The 21,279-nt window shown below is 39.2% G+C and overlaps 1 protein-coding gene across 1 annotated transcript; it reads left to right on the top strand.

Annotated features, from left to right (window-relative positions):
- The first annotated feature begins 1,599 nt into the window (after positions 1-1,599).
- Positions 1,600-20,508, top strand: mpp5b (membrane protein, palmitoylated 5b (MAGUK p55 subfamily member 5)). The gene is made up of 14 exons (XM_031730193.2): positions 1,600-1,811; positions 4,585-5,066; positions 6,790-6,998; positions 9,826-9,903; positions 12,620-12,739; positions 13,474-13,635; positions 14,904-14,981; positions 15,074-15,257; positions 16,712-16,780; positions 16,864-16,935; positions 17,497-17,658; positions 17,899-18,101; positions 18,368-18,478; positions 19,542-20,508. Exons 2-14 carry the CDS (start codon positions 4,739-4,741, stop codon positions 19,716-19,718), a joined length of 1,953 nt encoding a protein of 650 aa, XP_031586053.2. The 5' UTR covers positions 1,600-1,811; positions 4,585-4,738; the 3' UTR covers positions 19,719-20,508.
- The last annotated feature ends 771 nt before the right edge of the window (positions 20,509-21,279 follow it).

The following is a 21,279-nucleotide window of genomic DNA, read 5'->3' as shown; positions in this document are numbered from 1 at the left end:
ATAAGAGTGAAGATGACGGCAGGAAATAATGGCGCTTTCTTCATACCCTCAAGTGCAATGACTGTGTTTATTCATTAGAAGATATACATGAGTGTCTAGTTTTTGTAAATACATTCAACTAAATTAGGCCATTTAGATTAAAAAAGACAAATGAAAGGACTCATGATCAGTCAAAGCCTCTCTGAAGATATTAAGTTGTCGTTTGGACCATTTGAAAAAGCTTATAGAAAGTAATATTATTAGGAGAAGGTGAATAAGGCAGTCCTCCAAGTGTAATGCATTTTCCTCTATGATTCTCAGTCACACACATCCTGGTGTTCTGCTTCCATAGCATTGCAATACTTGCAGCAAATGCCTACAGGACTATGTCTGTGACCAAGACTTATTTTCATCATCAGCACATGTATATCAACATTATTTTAAGAAAGTCTTAAACAGAGCCATTTCCAACTACTTTTTAAACCTTTATATTATGTTTCAACTTCTAATCATGGCCTCCCAGTCCATCACCTGGGAATAATTCTGTGTTGTGCATAATTTTATACACGCTTCCTTAAAATTCACTGTGATATTTTGTGATCTTTTGGATGTGCTGTCATTAATTCCGTTTTATACTACTTTATACTTTGGAGGTAATTATGCCACTTTTACTTCACTAAAAATAAAGACAGGTTAATTTACAGTTAGCTTAGACTTTTAGAACACATTTTCAAGAAATGTAGTCACAAAATAAATTATATAGCGCTTAGAACTAACTTGACTTTTACAGGGTGCGGCATTAAAGTAACGCTCTCACGCCAGTCTGCAAAGAATCATAACAATTTCATTCTGAAACTGATCACTTTTTGGAGTGGCCTTTAATTTTAGCGCTTTACGAATGATGTTTAATATGTACTCACACCCGCTGGTCACTTTTTTAGCTACATCTGTTCAGTTTCCTGTTTATTCAAATATCGTATTACTCAATCAGATGGGAGAAACAACTTTTGGCATATAGACGTGGTCAAGCCTGCTGAGGTTAAAACCTTGCATCAGATTGGGCAAGAAACGGAGCATTATTTGCGAGTTTCCAATAAAAATTTGGAAGAATTTAAAAATACAGTGCTCCAAAAGCTATTTTCTCAAAATGAGTGTTTTCTGAAACTATCCAGTTTTATTTCTGTTTATATTCTAAAATTTTTTCACGTTTTTTTTTTCATTTATAGTGTGATTTATTAAAAATAAATGCATTTCTTTCCCTAACTGTTGACAACATTTTATGATCTATCATGTAAAAGATATTGATCTTATCTTTAATGTAACAACAAAACGAAACAGTAATTTAGACCTTGCTTTTCTATCATGAAGTCTGCACATTTGCACACAAGTGAATAGTTGTATGTATAAAAACAGCATTTCAGCAAAGAAAACATAATTAACCTTATTATTGATTCCAGGACTTTTAACAGGGATTTTATGGGGCAAATTTTCACTTTTACTCACTGCGTCACTGATCTAATCGGCTTCAAGTACATGGTGCAGTTTGGCAGATTGGGGGTCATTGCGTGCCTGACAGGGAGGGGGCGCTGTGGGGCGCAAGTGTTGCCACGGAGACGACTCGAAACAACAGGCGCAGTTCCACAGCAATGGCCACAAGTGTTCCCGATTGTGCCCGGACAAAACTCACAGCAGCGGCTGAACGTGGTCCTCTGAAGACCGGGAGACACGTCTTGCTTATCCTGCTCGTACTTGTGTGAACAAATCACACGTTTTCTGAGCGACGGACAGTAAAATAATACGAAAATCTCATCCACTTCGCTCTTTATAAAGCGGTAAGTACACCGAGTTTGTTGCGGGACAGTTACCGTTAAGCTACGCAGTTAGCGGTATCATGCTACTAAGCTAAGTTCCTTGCTATTGTTACGTTAGCGCTTAACACTGATTAAAAATCCAATTTTACACTTTTAAATTAGGACCGCTGGTTATTCTAAGCGGATGTGGTACTGCTTTGTAGAAATGTGCTGCTACTTTTTAAAAGTTGTACCAAACTACAAATGAATGTTTCAACTCAATAAGTAATATTTAGACACTGTAACTCCTTACAATTTGCCTGTTCCAGCTATCATGTCATATTTATCATATTCATATTTTCAGTGAATTATGGATACTATGAACTGAAACTCATTTATTTTATTTTATTTTTACCTTTGTTACTAACAAGACAGTTAGTGTTTCATTGGGAGTAGAAAGTAATTACAAGTGCTTGAAGAGCATTCACTGTGCAAATTTTAAAGTTAGCAATTAACTAAGAAGCATTTTTGTGTCTTTATTTGCCTTTATTAGACATTTCACAGTATCTGCTGTTATGCTGGAATGGTACAAGCCCATTTCCCATGTTTACTAGTTATTATGAAATCATTTGTAAGGCCATATAAAGAGAAAACTAGTCGAGAAAAAGCATGCCAGTGTAGGGGGCTATCTGCATTTTACAGTGAGTTGTAATACCTTATCCTCAGAGCAGGCTTTAACACTTTTGTTGCAAAATTGTTATGGCCACCTTGTTCACTTGACAAACATTTTTCAGGGCTTTTTAACTGCTCTCAGTAAGTAAATGCCTCTGGAGTTGTTGTCAACATACATGACAAATATTCCAGGACTTGCTCAAAGCTAATTTCAGGGTGATAAGTTTAGCGGAGCCATAGTCTGAAAGACTAGGAATTCAGGGTGATTCAAGATAATGTTTCCTATTTATTTGTGTGTGGTCATGGGGTGTCCTCCTTCATGATGTTATTTTGTAAGGGTTTTATCTGTTTGGTGTTCCACTTTTACCTAAATCTTTTAGTAGGTAGGTGAGCTGATTTGAGCCATTTATCACCGTCTAATTTGGCATCAGTATTTATTTTCCCCAGAAATCTTTAATCCCTTGTGCAAATATCTAACTGGAACCAGTTTTTTTTTTTTTGTATTGCCTTACTTGCTTATGTTTAGGCGAGTGGGTGTGTGTGCGTGCGTGCCCATTCATGCTTAGTCTTCCACACAGGTATCCTGTCCCCTCCCAGCATCCCTCCCACTTCTGCTGTGGCCACCAAGCTAGGATGAGATCCCAGGTTTAATTAAGCCCTTGGGAACAGATGGTGCGCTGGCAGTCTTTGCTGTTTGTCAGCAGTACATCGCCACTCTAAACACAGCTAAATGCTTCCGTGAGGGAGGGGTTTGAGAGACAAGGCAATAGACTGCCAGCCGTAATTAGCTTTGAGAAGTAGGTAAAAGGGGGGGAAGGTTGCCATGTGGTGATGGGTGACATGATTATATGACTTGCTACAAAAGAGAGGTGGCATTCAGCAACAGTTTTTGTTTATATTTATTTTATTGTTGCATGTAAAGGTTGTCTTAACTGCAAAGCCTTTGCAATAAGGTCAGGTGAAAGCTTTCAATATCAAGCTTTCAATTCTGAAATGTATTTAAGCCATAGCTGGTTGTATTAGCTATGCAACAATATGGTATTTACACAAACACATTATGTAAGAAATCAAGACATGGTTTTGGCTTTCTACATGTCCTGTTATAAAACACTTTCACTACTCACTTATTGAAAGTTTTTGGGGGGTTTTTCTCATGAATTGACCAAAGCTTCATGTCTGCTGTACTACCAGAATCAGATAAATGCATGTTACGTCCTTAAAAGTAAATAAAGTAGCAGTTACTATGTACATATATGTAACAGAATAATGGGCACCCATACATACAATAGAGTTAATTAAGCTTTTCAGGTGAGCAATTAGGGATAAGTGTAAACAAGCAAATGGCTGGATGGCGCTGCACTCAAGGGATTTTAATTGACTAAGGTTAAAAAGCCTTTCCTGTTAGGAGTTAGATTAGTGGTGAGACTGATGAGAGGACGTAGGAGCCGGTGCTGGCACTGATCAACAGGCGACACAAAGTCTTAGCATGACTGAAATTTTGCAATGTGAGTAATTTGAGACGTTGAAGAACTCCAACATGACACGTCTAGGCTGCTGAAACATCACAGATTCAGTATGAGGTTTACATGCCTGAGCAAGTTTTTTAGTAAGCACTCATGAACTATTCATCGTGACAGAGTTATTCAGGTTCAGACGGCAACTTCTGAAACTGCTACTTAGTAGTAGCAGTATAAAACAGTCCTATAAGATATTCCCTATACCGCGAAGTTAAGGTGAGGGGAAAAAGATTTGAGAAACTAAGTAGGAAATCTTTGCATATTTAGTTTGAAAATAGGTCTAAATGATAAATTAATATTAAATAGTGTGTTTAAGTCATAGTTTATATTACATGATCGTAGACTACATTAATAAGGCATGCAAATGTTTCTATGGGTGTATTTTATTTCAAGTGTGAATAAATAAATGCTGAGAGCATATAACAACAACAACAAGCAAAAAAAAAAGATTTTCATTGAAACATTTATTTTTAAATAAAGTGGCACTCTTTTTAATTTACAATCTGTGAAATTATAGAAAAAGTAAATGTGCTGGCAGCAAAGACCTCAAAGATATTTTAGAATTAAGCATGTAAACACTTAGAGGAAGTGTTTTAAACCTTTGAAACGTTCTGTTTGAATTCCAGGATGACAAATTCCAGAAAAAGGGAAAAGGACTACATCTTCCACTGCTTCAGTATGGCCCCTGAGTTGAGCAGTCTCAGCATCAGTCCCTCCTAACACTCCAGCAGATCTCAGGAAACACTGGAGTGGTTTGAGCGGTACACTGCTGCAGCAGGGATGATCACATCCCATATGAACGGTTATGTCCAAGAGGCCTCAGGCCTGATCAAGAGCCACAGGGAGAGGGCCGTGGACTGTCCAGGGGATGAAAGCAACCTTGTCAAATCTCCACAGTCCAGTGCCCACATGGAGAGGATCCAGCATTACCAAGAGGAGCTGAGAAAAAGGAGGGAAGAGGACAGCAGGTTGAAGCATGAAATTGACCTCAACGCTTCCCTAAGGCTCAAGAAGCTGTCACAGAACCCTAAAGTGGGCATTGACAATCCCACCTTTGAGGGAAAGGAAAAGGCCACCAAAGACACATGTTCCCTGGATTCTGTAGTCGGTGAGTTAACAGGTGTGAAGTGAGAGATTGCAGTGAGGAAGACATGCTAGAAAGAAGCAGATGTATGCATACTTAAGAAAAAAATTAGGTAAAACAGAAAGAGTCAAACCAGTGACTAAACAGTGAAGGGGTAAATTAAAAGATGTTACTAAAGATGGTTGGTTTGGTGTCAGTGATGTCCAGTTTCCACTGATTAGTCGAACCTATCCATCCATTCTCTTCCGTTTATCCTATTCAGGGTCGCAGGGTACCTATCCCAGCTACCATAGGGCGAGTGATTAGCTGAACCCAGCACAAAATTCAGCATTCCAGGAAAAAAAAATGTTGCTACACTATAATGATAGTACAAGAGTGTATGGCATAATATGGGCGCACCACTAGGGATCAACATGTTGTTTGTTTGTTTATGTTGAAAAAAAGTGTCTTTGTTATATTTTCTATGTCATAGCTAAGATGCACTTAGTGATCATGATTTATGTAGTATGAGCCTTATTTTAGTGGCTAAAATACAAATTGTTAAAATCATTTTTTTCAGGCCAGACTCTAATGTATTTATAATAACAACTATAACAGTAATAATAATAATAGTACTGTATTTTTTTTTATCACAGCTGGACAGAAACAGTGTGATTTCCCTGGGAAGTAACTTTCACCGGGTCTTCAGGGTCTTGTCTTTTTGTTTTTTCACAGACAGTGCCTGTGTACCTTGACTTGTCTAAGACTTTGGTTTGACAGAGCTTTGCTGTGGTATAATAAAATACACACAATATTCTGTAGGATTAGTTAAAAGTTTCTATTATTTCTTTACTATATAAATATTTCAGATGATGTTGGTGTCAAGCCACTTTTTAACACTCTCAGTTATAAAATCTTATTTCAGTCAGTAATAAATAATAATAAACATTACTCTAGACTGTAAACTATTTCATGAACGTTGTCCAAGAAAATGTGAAGTGAAAAAAAAGGATGCCACAAAATGTATTCTTACTGTCTTCCATAATAAATCTCCAGTATAAACACTGCAGCAACTACTGAACTGAAACAAAGGTTGACTAAAAATAAAGACTCATAGATAACTAGTGGCCTGGGAGCAAATTTCTGGACCTCCACAGCAAGATGTCTAATCATTGTTTTGATTTTCGCTCCTAAATGTTTTCTTCTCCTGAAGATTGCACTGCTAATCTTAAATTCTTCTGCCTTCTTTTTATATTTTCATTGCACTGAAAGTAAACAACTATTTATTTAGCAGAAGCATACTATGTACAGTATGCATGTTGGCTTTGCAGCAGAGGTGGTTATTACCTTTGAAAGCAGTGGAGCAAAATCAGCTCTAGTTCCACTAAAATTAACATAATTATCCCTCTGAAAATGATTTAAAAATGTCTAAATATCAATATATTTTGTACATGACTTAGAAATAACATGTTTTAACAGCAACAGACAGCTTGTGCGCTACAGTATTAAAGTTGTAGATCTATGTGTGATATAGCTAGAGATTACCCTGGGCCAAATACAGAATGTGCTAGTGGAAAACTTTGATATACAGGTATAAGACTTAGAATTTAATTGCAGTAAGAAGCTATGCTGCCAGAAAAGTAAACCTAGAAGACAAACAGTGAGGAAAATTTAAAACTTAAAGGACTAAAAGCTAAAGTCCTGACTTTTCCTCGGCATTGCCTCTGTACTATTGTTCCCCTCCTCACTGTCTGTGATTCTTTCTCAGAGCTGGAGGAGTTGCTGCAGACTCTGAAGTGGGTGCAGCACTGCTTGACTGATGCTCAGAGCCAGCAGGATGTGGAGCTGATAACGCAGCTCCTCACCAAGGAAGACTTCAGGACTGCCTATTCAATATACAGCGCTGTGTCTCAGCAGATGAGCAGAGTCAGTCCCACCCCCCCCCTTACATCACAAGCTCAAGACCTCTGCCTGGAGGTATGTGGAATGATCATTTTCTAGTTGTTTGTTACGGCTGAAACATTGGCAATAACTAATATATTTGTAGATGAAGCCGCCTGCAGTCTTGGGTTGAGAATAATGAAGCCCTCACTATAATTATTTGAACCACGTCACAAAACCAGTTTTGTACCTCATTAGTCCAAGGGTGGCCTCTGCAGAGGTTGCATTTTATGCATAAAGGCAAAAAGGCACTCGGGCTGCAATTCCTAATTCCTAATTCCTTGGACCCTTTCAGTTTATATTTGCTTTCAAAGCGCATATGTGAGTAAAGCAACTAAGCAAACTCGGTGAAGCGTGAAAAATCTTTGCTCGAGGTGATGATTAATTCAACAAAGCTGCCCAAAAGACAGCCATGCCAGTCTGAATAATTATGAAATGTAAATTGTCTTGCGGTTAACAAGGTGAGTCAAAACAAAAATGAGGGATATGTGAGATCCAGGCTGTGCATAAAAATTGAGTGAGCTGCCAACAAAAGAGATTCGAGAACGTTAATATGACAATTAGGTTGAAAAGTGGGTGATATGACAGGGAAATAAAGGAGGAAGGTGTGAACTGTTTTTTCGTATTTCAGGTTATTTGTAAATATAAAAAATAATGAGTGTTTTTTAACTAATTTATTTATTTATTTATTTTTATATCTTTCATCAGGTAGTTGCTGTTTTCTATTTAAATAACAGTTTACAGTGCCTGCAGAGCTGCAGTACAGAAGGTGACAGAGAGCAACAAACCAATTCAATCTTTAGGTTTGAGTAGTTGGTAATCTGCCACACCTGAATTCCTTGTTGACAAAACACCAGCTGGTCTCTGCTGAAGCAAAGCAGCAGTAATTGATTTGTGTCCCGGCAGAACTGAGCCTCTGCACACAGTGTTCAAAATAAAGCCTGTCACACAGAACAGACCTTGTAGAAAGACTGAAATTCTGATGTGGTTTGCCACGAAACACATAGAAGCTCTGTATATCTGTGACAAGTTACACCCACAATAGGCACTTCATTAGGATTAGTGTCAACTTGTGATAGGTGTAACATGAAAGAATGTAATGGAGACTTTTCAGCACATTTAGACTCGTTCAGTGTGATGTTTAGCTGATGGCTAGATGTGCAATAGTACAACTTGTGTCAAGAAAACAGACTGTGAGCTGTGTAGAGTTCATTCAAAGGCCAGCAAGCAGCACTGCAACAGAATTGCTATTCCAGTCATGACAGGAGTGGTTTGAAGATAAAGAGGCTGGGTGTGATGATCTGTTTTGCCTCACGCACACAGCACATTGTCTTCCCGTGTACTGTAAATCAGTGTGCGCACTCATCCGCCGGGCCAGCTCCCGAAGCGCTTATCAGTGCATTAAAGTTTGAGCTGCAGCATGTCTAAACTAAGTGGCTGTTCTGTGTGACACTCACTTTGACCATTGGGTAAACTAATCTCTCGGCAGCCCTTGATGCTGGCTGAGCAGTGCAGCGCACTGCGGGAAGGAGGCCAGGATCTGGGCGGCCAGAAAAAGAAACTCCAGCAGCTTACAGCAGCGTGGGCCGCGGCGCCGCACCACTAAGGGGGGGAAGGGAAAGTGCGTCACCTTGTTAGTGAGAGCTTTGATTAGTGTAACGGATGAACTAAGCTCCAAACAAGAGAAGAAGGGGAAGAAACAGAAGGCCAAAATAATTAGCGATTATTCATTGAAGAGTCCAAAGCCACAGCCACTGCATTGTTTCATGAAATTACAACACAACAGCTAAAGGATTAAAATAGAACAGAGAGAAAGAGAGAAAAGAGGAAAGAAAGAAAACTGGAACATTTTTTGACAGGCTGGAAATCGACCAGAATTTTGACATACTGCCATTCAGATCGGGGCTTTTCCAGTCCCCAGTGCTTGTTAAATTTGGTGAAACACAAAGTTCGCACATTATAAACACAGGATGAAACTTGCATTTAACAAGACTGTATGTGGAGCAGTTTTCTGCCTGGAATTTGAACTCCTGCTGTGAGTTACATGAGCGGTTCCAAATTAACTCTGTGTGAGGGACCTACGTTTGTGTGCACTTTGAAAGATATACTTTTCCCCCCCAAATGTTTGGAAATTCTTGTGTTATACATAGATCACTTCAAAAATGTTATTTGTCTTGCAGTTTTCTTGGAAAACTTGTCTTCCATGCAACAGGCTTGTTACCAGAATGTGCCACTAGCATGGTTTTTATGATGTACGTGGGTTTAGGATGGGAACACTTTAGCATCTAAATTTCAAATAGATATTTACAGTATGTACGTCTTGATACCCAGACAGCAAAACAAATGAAGGTCACAAGATGAAAGAGCTACATTTGTAAAATATGATACAACAGGGCAGATTCAGAAAATAATGTCCATGACAATGGTGATAAAATCATTAGTTGAAGCCTTTCATGCACATTTTACTTACATATTATTCATCATAGCTTTCTACTCCTATGTATAAAAAGTAGCTGTACAGTAAGGAGAGGACTATGGAATTATCAAATGTTTGCTTTCAGATGTTAAAGTGTGAAAGAAGAACTAACCTTGTAAAGTTAGTAAATAGGATACATAATTATCCTTGAGGTCTACATTTGATATCTGTTAATTTGATAAAGAGGGATTTAACCTTCTAACTTTACTTGGATTCTTGTGACTTATTAGATGACTTAAAAGTCATCTTCTAAAAGATTAAGAGGTTGATTGTCCCTATTGTGTTCAAAGTTTTTAATTAGCTGTTGAAAGTTTGTTCTGACTTGATGCACTGTTTATAGCTCTTGACAGAATTATTTTACTGTGGTGTGTCTCTCTTTCTATTCAGGTACAGAAGATTCTCCAGTCCAGCCAACATAAGGAGGGTTTAGAGCTCAGAGCTCTGCTCACCAATCCTCATCTCCAGGTCAGAGATCAACCTCCCAGCTATGACCTCTCCTTACCCACAATTTTATTAAAAGACCACACCATTGAGGCCGAGAAAGTCTGCAGAACCTTTTGGCCAACTCATTTATTTAGTTAATATTCTGATAATTGCACCACTGGAAATATAATTAATGTTTTACTGGACTCTTTCCAAAAGACTAATTGTTTTTCTTGCACCTTCCACTAGGATGTCAGAGGTCCTAGTGGAAGTATAGAATATGCCAATAAACCATAAGACTTAGCTGCCTACCAGCTCAGAGACAGTTGGACAGTTTTACATCTCTGTTGCTGTCATATGTACTTTATTAGAAGGTGAAATAGGGCCCTTTCTCTTGAATGAAAGATATAGAGGTCAGGCTCTCCATCATTACAGCCACAGGGTTATGAAATGGGTAGAATTTACTGTTTTGATCAAGGACACTTGGCCAGGGCAGATGGTTATTAAAGACCTTAAATCCTCTATGACATATTAATTCTAAAACTGTTATTTTTAGCTGTTATTCAGAGTGTGTGTGTGTGGGTCAGGTCTTTTTTCAAGGTCAACTTGTTCCTCAAGCAGTTTAAATTAGCCATTTGGTGTGTTGTTCATCCACCTGCTTTAATTAAATTAATTTTTTAATAAAGGTTCTGAAAAATTAGGCTTGTTATGCTAGTTTATTTTTTACACATTTTTACTGAGCACAACCATAAGCTTTAATAGAGATGTGTAGTGTTGTTGAAGTAGTAGTGTTTTGGTGAGCTTTCCTGCAAGGAGTACAAACACTGAGCTCAAGCTTTAGCACTTTATGCTCACGTGACCAAACACTCCCTCCTCCGGTCTGTTCAAGCTGCAGAATATACCATCACTTTCTTTGACATGTCAGTCCTGCCCATCTCTACTCCCACCTGTTTTGAGCCATCCACCACCCCAGTATCCATATGTAGTCTCCAGCGGGGTATTTACTCATCAATCATATTTGCAGGGAGTGATGAGCTCAGAAATTAGATGCCAGCCTCTAACTATGTTTTACCGCTGTAATAAATCATTTTAAACTGGAGTTGTCTCACTGAAATTAGCACTAATGATGTCAGACAAATTGAATTTGTTTAAAAAAAAAGAAAAAGTTCTACCATTCTGGCCCATGCCTACTTGTTATGAAGAGACACTTAAAATTTAAACTTAAATGTGGCGACATAAGTTTAAGGTATATGTAATTTGTAAATTGGTGAAATGCTGTATCTGTCCTTAAATTATGCATATGTAATTTTGAGCAACCTTCTTGTCAGACTGCTTAAAGAGCTTTTTTTGTCCACTTGTTGTGACATGGCTACAGTTCAACATAACGAGGTCCGACTTGTCCGTAACCCGTTTAGTAGTGACCTTACAGTACACTGCCAAAGGCTGCTGCTAACCTAGCTGACCAACTGGACAATTAAGATGCTCCTCTCTCGTGTGCTGCTTTTTGCATCTTTACAGGAACATTAGCATTGCCGGTAGACACAGGCCACTCCCACAGCTCTGTTTTAAAAGAAAAACAAAAATAAAAAAAACATTTTGGGTAACCCCTGCAGCATTACATTGGGAGTTTTGTTTTAAAAAATTGGGGTGTCAACGTGAAAAGAACAAGAGAAACTGCATTTATTTGATGCTGCTTGACACTCTGCCTTTGTCAGTTAAGACTTCAGTGACTCTGTAGGAAAAAATGAAGTCACATTATCAGGCTGTCATCGTCTATTAGCGAGGCACTAAGGTGAGAAAAGACCCCAGGTGCGTGACTCGGCTATGATTTTTATGGTTGAGGGTCTTGACAGGGGAGCGCCACGGGGTCCGATGTTTGACCCAGATGACCGTGTGAAGCATCGCAATCTCCCACCCCCGATGCCGGTAAACCCCTCCACTGAGTTGGAACCATGTAGCCGGCGGGGGCAGAGTGATGAGATGTGAGCCTGCCTTGTGGCACAGAAATTGGAACAGATTATGCTGGTTTCTCTGCAGGGAGCAGAGGCTCACATGAGTCACCCTGTAGTACAGGTAAACAGCTTCATGTGAAAAACTAATAGAGACATGTGAGAGAGGAGCAGGGCCCCCTCAAGTCCTCTTGTCTCCCTCTCATTGTTTTCTGGGACACCGTTTCCTCGGGAGCAGTCCAGCCAAAGGTGTTTGATGATTGATGGCCGTGCATTTTGACTCCTAAATGCAGGGGAGATTAAGACGGATTGCGTGTATGCCAAAGCTTAGCCCGGCCTCCACTCTCTCAGGTCCCCTCTGCTGCAGGATAGAGAAACTAATTTGGACCGACGGTTATTAATCGTGGGGTACAGAGCGCTTGTCACATTAAATGAAGTGAAGGAGAAATATCTGTATTATTTCTGGCTTAGAGGTGGGTTTGCTGACTGGTCTTGTTAAAAAAGATTGGGTGGGGGGATGCTTCTGCTTGCAGGTGCATGTCAAAGGAAGGGGTCTGGAAACTTGTTTGGTATCACTTCGTCTTTCATCATTTTACATTAAAAATCACAGCCGTGAAGAATTTGATTAAAACCATATAAGATTTATGATTATTTTATTTCCCATGTCAACTGCTATAGAACGCAGCATCCTTCGTTCCTTCTTAAGTCCTCATTTATTCCTTTCACACTGTATTTTTGTTCATTACATGTTTGTATATTTCTGTATGATCATACTCTTTCTCTACAATATATGTGTGTTTGCATTGCAGGCACTGATGCAGGCCCATGACAGCGTGGCGGTGCAGGAAATGGCAGAGGAAAGTGTGACCCAGTACCTTGGAGAGACGGTTAAATTAGTGCGGCTGGAGAAGGCCAGAGACACTCCACTGGTGAGATGTCATCTGTTTTTTTGTTTGTATCTGCAAAGAAAGAATGAGAAACATGGTAACAAGGATAGTCAATCATAATTTATTGCTGCTTCTTACTTTGAGTTCACTGTCTGAGAGTCTCATTCTGACCAGTTGCACGTGTGCATCTGCGATTTCACTATGTAAACTGCTTACTTTCAGTAGTGTACATCAGCTTCTCTGTCAACCTGACCCTACTTCATCAGTAGAGAAGAGAACAGATACCAGACGGTAGTTTTCAGTTGAGCCTACAATACCACTCCCAAAGGTGGCTCATCACGTTAGGAATGCAAGCAAGGTATACTAATCCTTTAAATATTAAATGTAGAGTTGCACTATAACATCCTTTGGCCTCTGAGGGAGAATAGTTAGCAGAAATTACTTAAGCCATGTCTTCATGCACCAGTACATAGTCATCATTAACTACCTGCCCTAGCTCCCACATATGGTTCCCTTTGACTCTGGTTTCCCATGAAATGAGGATGGAATTGGAAGGGTTGTTGCATTCAAACTGTGGAGGAGAATGAGTCCCTGTCAGCCTGAGTGTCACATACCCAATGGGAAAGAACTGGAAATGACAGTGATGGTGGCATTTCTTTGTATTCACACCCGTTCCTCTCCTTGTGTCTTCTGACTTCTGTCTTTGTTCAGTGTAAGGTCTTTTTCTTGTTATGCCATCTGTACAAACTTTGTGTGTGTCTGTGCGTGGTCATCAGGGTGCAACAGTACGTAATGACGTGGACAGTGTGGTGGTGAGCCGTGTTGTAAAGGGCGGAGCAGCAGAGCGCAGTGGCCTCCTCAGTGAAGGAGATGAGATCCTGGAGATCAACGGGATTTCTATCCGTGGGAAACACGTCAATGAAGTCCACGACTTGCTGGTAATTTTAAATGCTCTTTTATTCTTCACAGCAGTTTGTTTTGTTTTAATAATGGCACAAAGTATTTCAATATGGTGACATGAAAAACTATTTGTCCCATCTCTGATTTCTATTATTGCATATTTGTCCCCCATAAATGTTAAATTAATCTTAAACGTCAGCTCATCAAACAGATTTTAAGATCAAAGATGGATAAAAGTTAATCGCAGTAAGGATTACTAAGTGTGGCTGAATTAAAATAATTCTGCAAAGAAGAAAAGGCAGAAATTCCTCCACGGCGATGTGACTTATTGCCAGTTATTGATTACAGTTCTTGCTGCCAAGGGTGCCGCAACCAGTTATTAAATGGGCAGATTTTATTTCCCTTAATAAATTAAATAATCATTTAAAAACTGCAGTTTGTATTTCTTCAGGTTATATTTGACTACTATTAACCATTTAAAGCCAAGCGGATCATATTTGATGTGTTTTTGTGAGTTTTTGAGACTTTTACATCATCAGTGTGACTTTTTTTTTTTTACCCCCAAAAGATGATAGAAATTGCACGACACACTTTTAATTACTAAATTGTGAACATATTATTTATGTAGCAAATGTGATTCAAATTAAAACTCATATATGCAGATTAAAATTTGATATATTTTATATAGTTTGTCTAAAGGTTCAACAAACACTCCATTATCAAAAAATTAAAGATTTCTGATAGGTCTCTCATGATTCAGGTTTTAAAGGGTTAAAATTTGTTCGATGATCTGAAACATGTAAGTGTGACAAATATGCAAAAAAAACCCTAAGAAATCAAAAAGGGGACAAATACTTTTTCACAGGAACATGGAAACCTGCCATGTTGTAATGAACATTCAGATTGCTGCTACCTGAACACTTTGTTTGTAATTTTAATGCCACAAAGGGCATCAGGATATATATATAAAACAGGTATCTTACTTGAGATGCTGGTTGCAGTAGTTTTCCCTCACAGAGAATATAACTTTTAGAAATATTTTTATTATCAAAAAAATTAATAATTTTTTTTAAGAGTTTTAACATACAATTCTTATTAAAGATAAAATAATGTTACTGCTGGGAAAAAATGTTGTTTAGGCAAATTGAATTTCAAGCTGTCATTTAAAAAAGATATGCAAATAATAGTTGTTTGAACTAAATGCGCTCTCAGAATATAAAATCCATCTCCTAAATTACAAGTAAATGAATAATGTTTCTTCATATTCCTGTCGTGTTCAATTTATTGCAATTCATGTTTTCCACAGCAACAAATGCATGGCACTCTGACCTTCCTCCTCATCCCCAGCTCTCAGATTAAACCTGCCCCGCACAGACAGACTGTGGTAAGTATCTTACGGTATGTGGCCGTGTGTGCGTGAGATGGCCTGTCTGCATGCGTGCAAGAGTCCTTCACAATGTAAAACCCTGTCCTCAGATGCACGTACGAGCGTACTTTGACTACGACCCGTCTGATGACCCCTTCGTGCCGTGTCGAGAGCTGGGCCTGTCCTTCCAGAAGGGAGATATACTCCATGTCATCAGCCAGGATGACCCCAACTGGTGGCAAGCCTACAGGGATGGAGATGAGGAAAACCAGCCCCTGGCTGGACTCATTCCAGGTAGAAGTCAGACCGGAGCTGAATGTGATTATGAAGTTTATTGCTTAACAAGGACAGATAATAACTCCAAGGACATAATGCTGCATAATATTTACAAATACCTATAGTTGTCATGTCATACACACAGCAATAAAAGACATAACTATATAAAACAACACATCGTATTAAACACATCGTATAAAATATAAATGCTGTTTTTTTAATACCTTGTGCAATGCACAAGGCTCAAATGTGTAAGAGAAGGAGCAGCAAAATGTTATTTAATGTTAAGCTCCTGTTTTGGTATGAGTAGCTGATCTTTTATTCGTTTCTCTTTCCCCTCACACCCCAATCATCCGTGGCAGATGGCTGCCCCTCCCTGAGCCTGGTCCTGTTGGGGTCTTTCTTCCTGTTAAGAGGGAGTTTTTCCTTTCCACCATCGCAAAGTGCTTACTCATAGAGAACGTTTAATTGTTGGGGTTTTCTCCAGAATACTGTAGGGTCTTTGCCTTACAGTATAAAGCACACTGAAGCATTGTTGTTGTACTTTGGCGCTATATCAATAAAACTTAATTGAATTGTATTTATTTTTGTGGTCGGGTTAAACGGTCAGTCAGTAAGCACAAACAAAATGCTACGTGGAAATGTGTACATTAAGATGGGTAGATTTGTTGATTATTAATCATTACTAGATGTACTGAGTGTCATCTATCATGGAAAAGCAACACAAAAAACTGGAGCCCGTATATGGATATATGCAAAGCGAATACTATTTGTGGGGTTACACGCTTAAAATTGCCAGAAAGAATAACTGTGACACTGCCTGTAGCGTACACACATAATTAATTCACATCGTAGTAACAACTTCTTTTTTTTTTCTTCTTTGCAAGAGCTTATTAATTCCAAAATGGCAGATTTCTGAGAGAAATTCGTGATACACGAAATAAAATCTTTAATAATTAATGCATGGGCTACATAGGAGAGCTTCTTATAAAATAATGATAAGCCAGTAATGTGCTCGACCCCTTCTAGTAACTGGAAACCCAGTCTCAGAAGAGTACTTGAAAGTGACTAATGGCTAATCTGGCACTACTACCCTGGCAGGAATCAGCATCCATCTGGCACGTCAAGCAGATTAAAGCAAACACCTGAGAATTATTTGTGATTACTTTCTGACCTAGGCCTTGTTGTGGTGGGACGAAAGAGAGGGTTAAGCACTGGAAATGGAAAGTGGGCCATCTTTTTGTCTCCCCCTCTTTAGGTAGAGAAAGAAAAACAATAGTAGGCTTGCAAAAGCTTAGGATTTGTAATATTGGTGGTTTCTGGCCACTTAGTAATCGTCCAGTCTATGCACAAATAATGTTCCAGTATAATATAAAAATTTTTTTAAAGGGTTTTAAAGTACAATACAGTAATGTCTGTATTTATATAAATTACTAATAACTGTCTGTACGTTCTATCTTTTTTTTTTTTAGGTAAGAGCTTCCAGCAACAGAGAGAGACCTTAAAGAAAACTCTAACAGACAGAAGTCGAGAGCAGCAAGGTAAGAAGAAGTTGACATGCTCAGCGTGTTTTAACAGTCTTGTGATAATTTGCCTTTTAAAGCAAATTTCTTTGTAATAACAGGGAAGAATTGGTATCCAAAGAAGAGTAAGAAACAGAGGAAGAAGAGCACGTCACAGTCGAGCAAAAGCACAGGTAAGGCTTTCTTCTCTTGTGTCGCTCTTCAGCGGTTTGAGAAATAATCCCATTTAAAAGTGGGCTCTGGTTACAGTCTTAACCCAGTGTCGCTCTGTCTTTATCACACGTGAAAGACCACTTCCACACCAGAGCTGACACGTCTCGTCTTTCTCACTTCAGCTTGATCAGACTTGGTGTGTCTCCGGTCAGATTAGTCCTACCCTCACAGACAGGATCAGAGGGAGCACGAACAGGTGACCAGCAGGTGCCTAAATGGCTTGGAGGAACCTGTGCTGTGATTGGCTCACACATAGAAACGCAAATATTCACTAAGTGGCACACATACTGTTCTAATGAACCTGATCCACGGCTAAAAGTGGCAAGACTGTGAGCCATGAGGGTCAGATATGAAGCACTGTGGAAAAAAAATTTGACTCAAACACTGTAAATTTATTGATCTCTTAATCCCATGCATCTTTCTATCCTCCACAGAGAGGTCACAGGTCAGCCCAAGAGCTCAAAGTAATTGGTATGTAGTTCAGGAATGTTTCAATAACCCCTCCCACACCGTCTCCTCAGACTACGATGACATCCTGACCTATGAGGAGATGTCACTCTATCACCAGCCTGCCAACCGCAAACGCCCCATAGCTCTGATCGGCCCAACAAACAGCGGTCACGATGAGCTGCGCCGGAGGCTTCTTTCCATCGAACCCGAGAAGTTTGCCGTCGCTGTTCCACGTAAGTCTCCGCTTGGTCAAAGCAACAGAGCCCAGAGCGAGGCGACGTGAAATGTTAATCACAGACCTCAGATGAGGAGCGGAATGTGTTTCTGGTGTTCAGTAAAGAAGTGAAACCATTTAACTGATCACATAATGCACAACTGTTTGTCACACAAAGAAATTAAAAAATATATATCTAGACAACGTAAAGCTCAGAAAATGAGTAAAACAGTTATATCTGTCCTCCTTAACGGCTCAGACACAACCAGGAGCCCGAGGATACATGAGCGGAATGGGCGCGAGTACCATTTTGTAACTCGTTCTGCCTTTGAAGCCGACTTGGCGACGGGGAAGTTCATCGAATCGGGGGAGTACGAGAAGAACTTGTACGGCACCAGCACAGACTCCGTCCGACACGTCATCAACTCTGGACGCATCTGTCTGCTCTGCCTACACACAAGGGTAGGAGACCTCGTTACTGTCCAGACACTAACATGTTAATTACAAAGCCCGTTAGATCCTCCCTCATCTGTGATCTTAACCACTGTGGCCCTGCCAGAACATAATGACCCCTTTTCATTTCCTCAACATAAATCTTAATCCTGTTTAAGCCTGATCAAAGCTGAAATAACACATTTGAAGACACCATATTTAATGTGTTTTTTTTCCTTGTGCTGCTCTTTCCATTCATTTTGTTTCTTTGTGCATTGATTTTTTTCTTCTGTCAGTCACTGCGAGTCCTGAGATCCTCCAACCTTAAGCCATATGTGATCTTCATAGCGCCTCCTTCTCAGGAGCGACTACGCACCCTGCTGGCCACAGAGGGGAAAACACCAAAGGTAAACGCTGACCAGCTCAGAAAAGAAAACATAGTTCAGGCAGAGCAGGGAACGACCATTAGTTACTCACATATATTGCAAAAAATCTGGTCTCTAACTCACAGAATTGTCATGAGATAGTAAAGCTAGAGGTAAGATGCACGCAAACCAAACAAAAGTGAAATTGTGTGTAAACACAAAGGCAAAAATGGGCATTGTTTCATCAGTCATGGAGAGCAGTACATACACACAGTCCTGTTTATAAATTGCATACAGTGTTAGCCCAATTTCCGAACCCAGTGTTAGTCATGAATTAATAATTCATGTAATTTTGCTTGTGGAAAAAGACTCTTTAGACCATAAACTCTTAGACAAAATTGTGACTAAAGAAGTAAAGAAGTAGAGAGAAGGAAAGGTGTTTGGTTTAATGGTTTCAGAAACAACCAAGCCCACACAAACGCTTTGTGACTGTTTGTCTGTGAAAAGCACTTAATTAATAAAGAAATTTTACTTACTTTACTAAATAAAATGACAGCATCACATCATCTGCTTTTCAAAAGTCTGTCAGCACAGCACCAGTCTTTGAAGTAGTGCCGGCCAAGATGATGATATAAAAATAAAAATAAAAAATGGATCAAAAAACAAACACAAGATCTCATCCTTTTCATGTATGTGTTAACTTATAGAGAAAGAAGAATTTATAGCATCACCTGAAGAGAAAGGCAAATCAGTTTTACTCTTTTATGAAGAACAAAAGGTGATTCCATAATAAAAAATGCCTTTTTTAAAAATTATTTTAAATTTTATCACACTATTTTTGACTTGAACTTCATAACAGACTTACTCCAGAAAAAAACCCACATGAGACATTCTTATAGATCGCAGTTAACATGTGTGGAAAAGTCCCAGGCACGTTTTTATGTGTGTACACCGTTGTTTAAATGTATTGGATCCAAATTTAGATATAAAAATCAGTAGATAAACATTATCTCTGTTCATGAAGACTGCTATTGAGAATGAAGACCTGTAATAATAAGAGTCACTACTGTGGTTTCTTGAACTGATGTCCATCTCCTGTGCACAGCCGGAGATGCTGAAGGAGGTCATTGAAAAGGCCCGCGAGATGGAGCAAAATTTCGGCCACTACTTTGATGCGACCATCTTGAACATGGATCCAGACCAGGCTTTCCACGAGCTGCGCAGGCTGATAGATAAACTGGACACTGAGCCCCAGTGGGTGCCCACGTCCTGGCTGTGTTAGAGGTCACTGCGTCCCAGCACCATGATTTGGAGGAGGTAAACAGAAGACTGGAGAGTGAAAAACAAACCAAGGACGGTTGGTAAACTGTCACTGGAATTTGACTTGCACATTTTCCTCGTTTGTAGAGGAGGTGATCGTTACAGGGATGGACTCAATTTTAATCTTTGATTTTGTTGTCGGTGTGTGTGTCTGTTGGTGATTTTTGTTTCTCTGTTGATCGCAGTTTTATGCAAAGTCATTTATCAACAAAATAGAACCATTTCTATTCTATGCTTAATAGTTATTTATAATTGTACATACATATTTTCTAGACCAAAGGATCAAGTGTTGTGTGTGTGAGAGTCTTTATGTGTTGGTTTTTAATTGACTCCCTGATGAAGCAGCAGATCAGAAACTCCTTAGGTACCAAACAGAAGAGAAGCATCAGTGCTTTAAGTGGCTGCAGGGCACCGTCTTCCACTCAGAAGTACAGGAGAGAGATCTGCTGTAATCTGCACAGTTTGGAGGTACTTCCATTGTCAGTATTTTATTTTGTGTCTCATTTTATGATTTTACGCTGTGATAACAAACCACTGTAGCTGGTTGTCGTTACAAACAGTAATGCTGCTAAGTACTGCTGAGTTTCTGGTTTTATTTTTTTTGTTTTTCTATCAGTATTGATAAGAGCTGTTATCAGTTAGTGTGATTCCAATTCCAACAAATACTGTATTGATTCTTTGCAGTTCATTTGCAAATTCATAGGCACAATTCTGTGCTCATGAATTGTTAATAAAATAAAACACATGTGAACAAGTCACATATTTTGTCTGGCTTTTATATCAAAGAGAAGGTTTTCTTTTTATCTTTTCTGTAGTTCTGAGTTTTCATTTCAGTTCAGATTCCAGGTTTGGTTTTTAGTTTTTGTTTTCAGTGTTAGTTTTATTTTTTGTATGGTTATATTTGGGTATTTGTCAGGACAAGATTGTTCAGAAGTTCAGAAAATATACATTGAGCAGCCACCTTGTTAGATACATTTGTACCTGGTTTGAATGAATAGTCTAAACCAGCGGTCCCCAACCTTTTTGCGCCACGTACCGGTTTATGTCCGACAGTATTTTCACGGACCGGCCTTTGGTGTCGCGGATAAATACAACAAAATAAAACCAGTAACAGTACCAAAAAAAGAAGATTTATTCCTAACACATGGGAAAAGACCCAGGGAAACCGAGTTAACAATAAAAACCCTGAAAACCATAAATTTCACACCCGAGCCTCAACTCTCGTGGCCCGATACCTGTTACTGGTCTGTGGCCCTGGGGTTGGGGACCGCTGGTCTAAACCACTAGCTACTTGTCAGGGCCAAGATATGCAGAAGAGCATCTCCAGATGCACAATATATTGAACCTTGAAGCAGATGGGTGACAGCAGTAGAGGATCAAATCGGCTGCAGCTAAGGACAGGAAGCAATAACCATGTCCATCAAAGCCACCAGGCACGTTTTCAAAACAAATCTGACCAAACTGGCAAAAGACTTATCAGCATGCTAGATTTTTTTTCTTTCACAAGTTTAGATTGCAGTTAA

This window comes from Oreochromis aureus, linkage group 15 (assembly GCF_013358895.1).
Source record: "Oreochromis aureus strain Israel breed Guangdong linkage group 15, ZZ_aureus, whole genome shotgun sequence".
In the NCBI taxonomy this organism is placed as follows: Eukaryota; Metazoa; Chordata; class Actinopteri; order Cichliformes; family Cichlidae; genus Oreochromis; species Oreochromis aureus.
This window is presented reverse-complemented; position numbering and strand designations above follow the sequence as displayed.

Bases quoted from the DNA above. Each gene is read 5' to 3' on its own strand.
- mpp5b (XM_031730193.2), top strand. From the start codon at position 4,739: ATGATCACATCCCATATGAACGGTTATGTCCAAGAGGCCTCAGGCCTG. The intron at 5,067-6,789 runs GTGAGTTAACAG...ATTCTTTCTCAG, and splicing joins TTCCCTGGATTCTGTAGTCG to AGCTGGAGGAGTTGCTGCAG. The intron at 15,258-16,711 runs GTAGAAGTCAGA...TTTTTTTTTTAG, and splicing joins CCTGGCTGGACTCATTCCAG to GTAAGAGCTTCCAGCAACAG.